The sequence below is a fragment of the Rhagoletis pomonella genome, unplaced genomic scaffold (genome assembly GCF_013731165.1).
Source record: "Rhagoletis pomonella isolate Grant_MI unplaced genomic scaffold, Rhpom_1.0 Rhpom_scaffold_05608, whole genome shotgun sequence".
NCBI classification, from domain to species: Eukaryota; Metazoa; Arthropoda; class Insecta; order Diptera; family Tephritidae; genus Rhagoletis; species Rhagoletis pomonella.
The window spans coordinates 622-11735 of NW_023464146.1; the positions used below are offsets into that span (position 1 = coordinate 622).

General features: G+C 36.6%; 1 protein-coding gene across 1 annotated transcript; it reads right to left on the reverse strand.

Annotated features, from left to right (window-relative positions):
* Nucleotides 1-3401: 3401 nt before the first annotated feature.
* On the reverse strand, nt 3402-5515 carry LOC118755201. Its single transcript, XM_036490052.1, has 2 exons — nt 3713-5515; nt 3402-3657 (listed from the first exon to the last, which is right to left on the reverse strand). The coding sequence occupies exon 1, from the start codon at nt 5092-5094 to the stop codon at nt 4042-4044; it is 1053 nt and encodes a 350-aa protein (XP_036345945.1). The 5' UTR covers nt 5095-5515; the 3' UTR covers nt 3402-3657; nt 3713-4041.
* Nucleotides 5516-11114: the final 5599 nt, after the last annotated feature.

Consider the following 11114-nt stretch of genomic DNA (forward strand, 5'->3'; position numbering starts at 1 on the left):
TTCTAAATCAAAGCGTGCCATGTGAATACAAAAAATTATAAAAAATAAAAAATTGAAATTGGAAAAAAAATAAAAATTGATGCAAGTAAAATATGCAGAAGGCAAAGTGATCAAAATAAAATGAACGTCCGAAGTCTTCGCTAGCAAAAATCGAATGAATCTCTTTTATTTTTTAAAATGGCGTGTCCTTTACAACGAGTCTTAATCGCTAGTTACAACGAGTCTTAATCGCTACTTGTCTTAAAGCTAGGGTTGCCAACTAATATTCACTGTAACTACAAACAAGTTACTTAAACTATGACTTAAAGCTAGATTCTTAAGTAAAAGCACACGTACTCCTAAACCTTATCGACTCCTACAACTCGGCCGTCCTGACATTATAGAATCTCCTGATTCTACGACGTTAGAATGTACGCCGTGCTACGGTTTGTATTAACCTACAAATTGTATTAACCTACAAACGACTCAGTTTTTTTTTTTCTTTGTTGTCTTCGGTTTTTTTATATTCGTACCACGGTTTTAAATTTGTTATAGACCAGGTGCCTTTGTAAGGTATCTGTGTCTGTTGAAATCCCTCTACGTCTTCTACCACATACCGATCGTTTTTTAAAATTTCTGATACTCTATACGGTCCTTTGAATTTAGGCATTAGCTTGCTAGACGCTCCTACTTGCGAGCTAACGTTCAGTATTACTACATAATCACCTATGTTGAACTTACGTGGTTCTCGTCGCTTGGCATCTGAATATTCTTTATTGTAAACTTGCGCTTTGCTTTGTACTGCCTTCGCTTGTTCTCTTACACTTTCTATTGGAGCCGGGCTTGGGTCTTGTATTAATTCTAACACATTTTCTCTGAGACTATCTATGACTTTCCCTTTTTGCCTAACCCCGAACAATAACACGCTAGGTTGTTCTTTCGTTGCTTTGTGCACGGTATTGTTCATCGCGTGTTCTACTGACTCTAGTGTTTCTTCCCATCCTATATCTTCTCCAGAGTCTACCATTTTTGCAATCATTGGACCTAAGCTTTTATTAACAATTTCAGCCTGACCATTCGCTTGAGGGGAGTTAGTCGCTACTTTTATGTGCTCAACGTTGTTACATTCTAAAAAAGCTTTAAATTCGTTTGACGTAAAACATGTCCCTCTGTCCGACACTATAAACTTCGGCCTACTGTACGCCCTAAAGTACTCTTTTAAGGCAAAGATTGCTTCCTTTGACGCTGTAGTTTTAGCTGGATATAATCGAACAAACTTTGTAAATGCATCTACAACTACTAAGACATGTTTGTACTTTGTGGACTTGCTGTGAATCGGTCCGTAGTGATCAACGTGTATCATTTCAAACGGTATACTCCCCTTCGGTATCATATGTAGAAGTCCCTCTTTTTTACCGCTCTTATTTGAAAAGGCTATACACTTTAGGCAGTTCTCGATGTGGACGGTTGCTTTTTTTTTTATTCCCGGAAACCAGTAGCTTTTCCCTACAGTTTGCACAACTTTGTCTACACCTAGGTGCCCCATCTCATCGTGATACTTATATAAAACATGCCTTTCCATGGATTCTGGCACGTAAAAAAGTAACTCTTTGTCTCTTTTTTTATAAACTATTCCGTTTCTCATTTCATAGTGGGTGTTTTCTCTAAGTTCTAAATCCTCTCTTATCTTTCTTATCCGCTCATCTTTACTTTGGCATATAACTAAATTTTCTTCGAACGTATTTGCATGGATTACCAAAACATTGTTTACCCTACTTAGTGCGTCAACATGTTGCATTCTCTTGCCTGCTCTATGTTCGAGTTCGTAGTCATAATTTTGTAATTCCAAAGCCCACCTTGCTATCCTTGGGTTCATATCTTTTTTGTTGAGTGTCAAGGTCAGTGAGTTGCAATCGGTAACTATTTTGAACTTTATACCTTGCAGATATATCCTGAACCTTTTTAACGCATACACTATCGCTAAAGTTTCTAATTCGAAACTATGGTATTTAGACTCGGCTTCTGTTGTTCGCTTTGAAAAATAAAATACTGGGTGTAGTTTTTCATCTTTTTTTCTTTGCAATAGTATTGCCCCAAACCCCAAGGCACTAGCATCGCAGTGCAATTCAGTTGCGTCGTTCGGGTCGTAGATTGCTAACAGTGGAGACCTAATAAGCTTTTCCTTGAGACTGTCAAAAGCTTCTAACTCTGTTTCTCCGAATTGAAATTTTTTATCTTTCTTTGTAAGGTCGTGGAGGGGTTTGGCTATAGTCGAAAAATCTTTGATAAACCTTCGAAAATATGAGCACAGGCCTAGGAAGCTTTGAACTTCTTGGACTTTGGTCGGAATTGAAAAATTTTCTATTGCTCTAAGTCCCTTTTCATCAGCTTGAATACCTTCGCCAGTGATGACGTATCCTAAGTATGAAACCTTTGATTGCAAAAATTCGCACTTGTCTAGCCGGAGCTCTAAGTTGTTTTGTACAACTCTCAAAAGTACTTTCTTCAGTATTTCTAAGTGTTGTTTCACGCTTTCTGTCGCTATCATAATGTCGTCTAAGTAAACTATTACTTCTCCACTTCGAATCATGTCCGCAAATATTTTATTTATAAACTTCTGAAAAGTTGCTGGCGCATTTTTAAGCCCGAACGGCATTCTCAAAAATTCATATTGTCCTAAAGGTGTAGTAAAAGAGGTGTATTTAACAGAATCCCTATTGACAAAAACATGGAAAAATCCGTTTTTTAGATCTAACTTAGTAAACACCTTTTTATTTGCTAATCTGTCCAGTAAATCGTCTATAAGCGGCATCGGATAATTGTCTTTGAACGTCACTTTGTTCAACTTCCTATAGTCTACACACAACCGAAGTTCACCCGTTTTTTTCTTAACCAACACTATTGGCGACACAAACTCTGACTCGCTTGGTCTTATGTACCCTTTAGCTAAGTATTCGTCGATTATTTTTTGTAGTTCTACCTTCTCACTGTACGACAATCTTCTCGGAGCACAAGCGAATGGCCTATTATTTTCTAACACGAGTTGTATTTCTTTTCTTACTAGGGGCTCATCCGACTTTTTTGAATTCATATATATTTTTCTAAACATATCTTGGAAAATTCTTTCATCATCACGACTCAGCTGTTCACCTACTTTTAGCTCTAAGCTCGTATCTTCGCACACATCTATTGCCATAATTTCCATTAGGAACTCATCGACGTTATTATCGTTTACCTTATTTTCGTTTATATCTCTGACATTGTTTACCTGTTCACTAGTATCTTTGCTTGTTGTATACAACCTATCCGTTACCCGATCTTCGTGCGCTTTCCCAACCTCGCCTTTGTTCTCGACATTGTTCTCAACTTCGCTTTTATTCTCTTCTTCCGTTCTATCCAAAAACTCGACATTACCTATTTTTAGTTTCGCATCGCTCGCCTCGATAAAATCTCTACCTAGTAACACTGAGTAACCCATAGACCCATTAGGAACCACTAGGAGTTCAACTGAAACGTATTTATTCAACACCTTTATGTTACACTTCAATTTTCCAATAATATTCAAAGGGGACTTATTCAACCCGTAATATGCATCTTCAACCTGTACTAATTTTACTCCTGCTGGCACTATCACTTGCTTAATCAGGCTAACTGGGCTTCCTGAGTCGACTAAACATTCTACAAACATATCACTATTAGCATGTGCTGATACATATAAATTAAAATAACTTACGAAAGTATTCTTCGGCTTTTTGTACTTGTTACAGTCCACAGCATAATGACCTTGTTCGCCGCAAGCGTAACAGGATCCAGCTTCTCGTTTGGGTTTCTTGCAATCCTTTGCGTAGTGACCCGTGCAGTTACAGTTGTAACATCTCATTCTTTGGTCCGTGCGTACTTTTGCAGGTGGGCGATCGGGTAGGCTTATCGAGCGAAACGCTTTCACAACGTCATTCGCCGACGTAAAGTTTTGCAAGCGGGCCTGGTTTTGCAGTTGTCTGTCTGGAATACCCTCGATCAGATAGTCAGCCAACTCTTCGTCTTTCAAATTCAAATCGCTGCCTAGCATGCACTTTTCATTGAAGTAATTTGCAAAACTCTCTTCGTTCGCTTTTCAAACTTGCGCCGGCGTACGAGCACACTTTCGCCGGACGCAAACACCGACTTCATATCGCGGAGTAACTCGTCCACGTTTTTTGGTATTGTTACCTTGGCATTGTACCAAGCTAGAGCCGCTCCTTTTAGTTTAAGGTGTATAGCAACACCTAAAATCGCGTCGTCGATTTTCAGAACTTCGCGATAGTGCATGAGTTGGTTGTACCAAATATTAAAACCATCGCCGCCGTCGTAGACTGCTATAATATCCTTTAAAGTTTCGAAGGAAACATAGCCGCCACTTTTCTCTACACTCGCCATTGCATTGTCTTTCTCCAGGAGTGCCTTCTGGAGTTTGAGTAGCTGTATTTCTTTCTCCAACAGTTTAGCTTCTACGGCCGCTGCTTCTGCGTTTTTGTTGTTGTCGCTCGTTGTCGATTGGCTTGGAGCTCCGTTATTTTCGCTAACCTCGTTTGCGGTACTCTTCTTTGGGCAAGCACCAAAATTCCCGCTACGTACGCATACTACCCCGCTTCGCACACACACTGCATCCTCATCGTCGTTAATCACTACATTTCTAACTGCACTTTTTCCTCGCCGTTGTGTTTTGTTGCCTCTCCCGTTGTTCTCACCGTCGTCCTCACCGTTTGTCGCACCGTTGTCTCTACTTTGTGGTCTCGATCCATTGCCGTTATCCGCTACGTTGTTCTCGCCTTCATTTCTGCTGCTACCCTGGCCTTTATTTCTAACCTCGACCTTTTCTCGCCGTTGTGGTAAGCGCAAACCGCTACCCTCATCATCGACGTCACTTACGTCGTCGGCGTCATCGCTTTCGTCCACATCTTTTCCGCTTGACGCACCACGTGTCCCTGGGCACAGTCCACGAGCTTCCGCAGATAAATCGCTCAACCTGGCGGCCAACGATGCTTTTGCACCGCTAGCGTTGATGCCCACAGCGGTGCACCAGGCTTTCAGCTGGAGCAACGAATATTTTTCTGCATCAATGACGCCGTACTCCATATTCCGCCAAATTTTTTTTAAAAAAACTCAAATTTACTTTATAAATACTTTATGATGGGTCAAAGACCACTTCTGATAAAATATGCAGAAGGCAAAGTGATCAAAATAAAATGAACGTCCGAAGTCTTCGCTAGCAAAAATCGAATGAATCTCTTTTATTTTTTAAAATGGCGTGTCCTTTACAACGAGTCTTAATCGCTAGTTACAACGAGTCTTAATCGCTACTTGTCTTAAAGCTAGGGTTGCCAACTAATATTCACTGTAACTACAAACAAGTTACTTAAACTATGACTTAAAGCTAGATTCTTAAGTAAAAGCACACGTACTCCTAAACCTTATCGACTCCTACACAAGTAAATTTGTTTGCTTCTCGAGGCATTGATCCATCCTTTGCAAGGCCCAGTAATCAGCGGTCGTGCTGCCGAGTTGGGCGAACGTTCCAAAAGCTGCTATTCAATCGCTTGTTTTGTATGGAAAAGGGTTTCACAAGCAAATGGATTTTAACAACTTATAATTTTCGTGAGAAAAAATTAAAAATACTTGACATTTTCGAGACCAAATAATTTGAAAATAAATCAAATCAGCTGCTCTACTGATACTACCTGTTCAATGTACCTTGCTACACATTTATGAGCGCCAGTATTGGGAAATGAAAGTATCGTTTTGATAACGAAAAGTCCGGATATTCGGATAGCCGAATATTATCTTAGCTTCCAGAGTAACCGGATTTTTCATTTAGGTATCGGGGTATTCGAATATTCGGTTTATCCGGATAGTAGAAAAATCCGGATGAAGTTCCCAGCCCTAATGGGGAGTGATGCAGTCTAATATGTATGTATGAACGAACTCATTGCGCAGTTCAGCTCTGCCGCTACCAAGCAATATATGTATAAATGAGGCAAGCGTGCTTCGCGTAACTACATCCATTCGTACATATGTACATATGTTTGTATGGATATATTTATGATGAAGCAAACGGGTTTCGTTGATGTACTGATGGGCATATGTATGTACTTATGGACAGCAATGTTTTCATGTATGTACATATGTTTCAATGGTTGTATGTATACGCACATATGTAGTACCCTGCAGCAAAATTTAAAGAGTCTGGCAAAGCGCTAGTTCCGCCGAACAAATTTCAGAACTGTCTCTGAACTACTGCAAAAGGGATGCAGAGCTGGACGGTTGAAACTCATATGTTGCTAGCTGCGCTGTCATCAATGTTACTCATCCTGGTCATGCGAAAGCTGACATAAGATGCACAAATGTATTTTTTCGATTTTCTTACAGCCGCACTCAGAAACGTTACTTAAATTAGCTCTAATGGGCACTTAACTAATGATCGTTAAATCTGTTAATTAATACTTCCTCTCAGAGTTAAAAATTATGAAATAAACAAGTAAGAAAGTCTAAGTTCGGGCGGAGCCGAACATTAAATACCCGGCGCAAGTATTAAATATATGTTTTCCACCTTTCCGAAAGCTACCGCTACATGATAAGCCGGCGTGTATAAATTTTAAGTAAACTAGCGTCCTTAAATTTCAAAATATTGAAATTTCAAGCATTTCTGAAATTTACCGTTATATGAAAAGCGGCCGTAATTTTAGTCCGATTTCAACAATTTTCAATGGTTTACTTTTATGTGGCAAGCACAATAACCATACCGAGTTTGGTACAAATTGCTAGAACGGTTAGCGAGATACATATACGTGATCATAAGTGGGCGGTGCCACGCCCATTTTCCAAAATTTTATCATAAACGTATTTCCTGGCAAAGAATTGTTGCAACCATCATTTTGCATAAATTAGCTTTAATATTTACTGATTTGTCGAGGATTTCGTATTTCTCGAAATTACCGTTATATGGGATGTGGGCGTGGTTATTGTCCGATTTTAAAAATTTTCGGCCATTTGGTATGCTGTACCAGGGCCAACAACTGTGCCAAGTTTGGAATAAATTGATGCAGCGGCTATCAAGATATACACATGTGGCTACGCCCATTTTTAAAAAAATGTTAATATTCTTATTTTTCGTCTAAAATTTATTATAAATATCAATTTTGAGTGAATTATCTTCAGTAGTTACGAAAATATCGCAGTTTTTGTATTTCTGAAAATTACCGTTATATGGGAGGTAGGCGTGGTTATTGTCCGATTTTGCCCATTTTCAATATCATCCGTCGTACGCCCGAAAGAAGTACACGTACCAAGTTTCGTTAAGATATCTTGATTTTTACTCGAGTTATCGTGTGCACAGACGGACGGACAGACGGACGGACGGACAGACGGACGGACGGACAGACGGACGGACAGACGGACGGACAGACGGACGGACGGACGGACGGACAGACAGTCACCGCTTAATCGATTTCTCTTTTCATTCTGATCATTTATGTATACATTTGTCTATATCTATCTCGATTCGTTTTGCCTGTTACAAACAACCGTTATGTGAACAAAGTTATAATACCCTTGTGCACAAGTGCGCTCGGGTATAAAAATTTAGGTATGTCCCCAGTTGCGGCCCTTCAATTTTGTGGCATCACTCACTTTTTTCGTTGAGTTTGAAATAAAATATAAAAATAAGTATTTATATCGTTTTGCGCGCACCGGCTCAACATACGCAATGGCTAAGTGAGCAGAGCACTGGCGTGCCATTCGAGAGATCCGAGTTCGAGTGCTAGGGCAGGAAATTTTTCTTTTTCCATTTTTATTTTTTTTTCTTGTTTAATTTTTATGAACTATATTTATTGAATTTTTTTTGCTTCTTTGATCTAATTTTCTTTTGATTTATAGATTTTATTGCTTTAAAGAGGATTTTTTTTTTAATTTAATTAAATTGTTTGCTAAAAGACAAACAAGACCAATAACAAGCCAATTCTGGCATATGTCTTTCAACTCACCTCAGTCTTCCGAGAGACAAAAGTCTTTATATTTCAGCAACTATCTTGAAAGCCCTTTTCTGTATTTCGAATAACTAATTGAAAGATGTGCTAATAGTGTTGTTATATTTATCATTTAGCAATAAGTTTTCTAAAAACTAAACGAAATGAAAAAAATACTTTTTTTAAAACAGGAAAAACTAAAAATTTGAGAAACTTAAAGTGAAAGAAGAATCAAAAAAGTATCCAAACGTTAAATAAAATAATATATTTTAATTTTTTTTTAAATACAATTTTTTTAAGTTTTATTGCTTAATGTTAAAAGGATTGAACTCGGATCTCTTGAATGGCACGAAAGTCCTCTGCTCACTGGGCCATTGCCACTGTTACACCAACGTTATCGAAGTTGAAATTTATTGAAAACAAACAAAAAATTTCAAAAGCATTCCTCAAAAAGTTAAGTAAAGGTTTTTGTTTACTTATCTTTAATGTTCATTAAATGCCGTTAACGAATCATTAACTGACTCTGAGCGGGAATTTTTTCAAATCGTTACTGAGGGACGCCTTAAGTAATCATTAAACGACTCTGAGTGCGGCTGTTAGACCCTAAAACTAATAGCAAACTGTTTTCGTTTATTTAATATGTAATTCTCTAGTTTATGGGGCAACTGCTAAAATATTTCCAAAAAAGTGGTTATTGGTAACATTAATGTAATTTTTATACATATATACGTACGTATAAAATTGAATGCAAAATATAACCATAAAATTTAATTAAACTACACTTAAGAGCAAAATTCTGCTTACACCATTTTAAATATTCACAATATATTGCGAATTAAAATTGGTTTGTTATTATTTAATAAAAAACTGATCATGCTTAAAACAAAATCATATAAACCGGGTTTTCCAGCTTTAAATAAAACAAAATTAAATTTAACAGTTTTTCATCTAAATTTTTTACCTTTTAATCAGATTAAATAACTAAAATAACCGAAAGTGGTAAAGAATCTCACTTTGAAATGAGGGTGCTATTGATATGACCGATACTGTACATACCTAAATATATCACCGAGCACCCGAAATGTGTAGTTATGCAGTGATGTTTTTTTTTTAATTTCCAATGTTTTTCATTTTAAATATTTTTCGTTAAGTTTTTATTTAGGTACTATGTCCTATATTCCATAAACCATTGGAACTCAAATTCCTAACTGTGATGCAAACTTGATAGAACTCTAAAAACTGTATTCAAATTTCAAACTTTTTAATCAGAGATTTTTTATAAATATTTCGAGTATTCTGTTTTGTAGCCCATCAAATTTTAGTGTAGTAAAGTGTAATCTTGCATCTTAAACGAAAATATTTAAATAAGAGAATACCTTCAAGAGCGTGCGTAAAAAGAGTTATAAGAAATTAATGGGCTATAGAACTTATATACATACTTATAAACTATGATTTAAAATATTGAAGTTTTTATAACAGTTTCTAGAATTCTACAAAATTTCCAACACAGTTAGAAACGTGAATTTATATGTTTATGTTATAATACTTATGAGCCATCCTTACATAAAAAATTTACGAAAAATATTTAGCATGAAAACCATTGTGAATATTTAAAATTCTATATATTCTTATTTCGATGCCGGGAGTTTATGTATTATCTTTCAATACATTTAATACAATTTAACGCTGAGTTATCACAAAAAAGCATTTAATATATCACCGTTTTTCTCACTTGGTTTAGATTTTTAATTATAAATAAAAATTATTTTTAAAAATAACGGTTTTAGAAAATGAAGGAATAACTGACACTTTATGTTCCTAATTTTAAAGCACAAATCGCCTCATAAAGTAAATTAGTCCAACACAAATAGCTATTTAAACATAAAATTAAGTATTTTTCATTTACAAAATTGTATGCGTGCTTATTTAAAGAAAAGGCTCTATACTATATTTCTTAGAACCAGCTCAACACTAACCACATTTTTTCTAGCTCGGAGGTGTTGCTAGGAACTGTTGTTATATGAACTGTCTTAGAACCATCTAACCTAAGTCAGCTCAGAACAAGTTAAAAAGTTCTGCAGAGGGCGACAATTGTCACTTCGTAGGACATCGCCATGTTAAAAAAGACAGTTGAAAGCATTGATTTGCGATAGATGAAGAACCAGTACCGTCCCTTTTCAGGCTAGCTCAGCGCAAGTTCTGAACCAGTTTGACTTGCTGCAGGGCTACAAACGAAAACAAATCTAATAAGCGCTCGTTGATATAAATGCGAACTGTACTGATTGTCAAAAATTATGAGTTTGTTGTACATTTGTTCATGTTTGTCAATGTGCGTGCAATTTTTATACCCGAGCGCACTTGTGCACAAGGGTATATTAATTTTGTTCACATAAAGGTTGTATGTAACGCCACAACGAATCGAGATAGATATAGACAAATGTATACATAAATGCTCAGAATGAATAGAGAAATCGATTAAGCCATGTCTGTCTGTCCGTCCGTCCGTGTACACGATAACTCGAGCAAAAATTGAGATATCTCAACGAAATTTGGTATGTAGGTTTCCGTTAATCCAAGGTAGGTTGGTATTGATAAATGGGCGAAATCGCACTGTAACCACGCCCACTTCCCATATAACGGTAATTTCCAGAAATACGAAAACTGCGATATTTTAGTAACTACTGAAGATAATTCACTCAAAATTGATATTTACAATAATTTTCAGACGAAAAATAATAATATTATAAATTTTTGGAAAATGGGCGTAGCCACGCCTACTTATGGTTACATGTATATATCTTGGTAACCGCTGCACCAATTTCTTCCAAACTCGGCACAGTTGTTGGCCTTGGTATAACATATGAAATAGCCGAAAATTTAAAAAATCGGACAATAACCACATCCCATATAAAGGTAATTTAGAGAAATACAAAATCTTCGATAAATCAGTAAATATTAAAGCTAATTTATTCCAAATTGATGCTTGCAACAATTCTTATGATCACATATATGTATATCAGTAACCGTTCTATCAATTTGTACCAAACTCGGTATGGTTATTGTGCTTGCCACATAAAAGCAGAATGTTGAAAATTATTGAAATCGGACAAAATTGCGGCCGCTTTTCATATAACG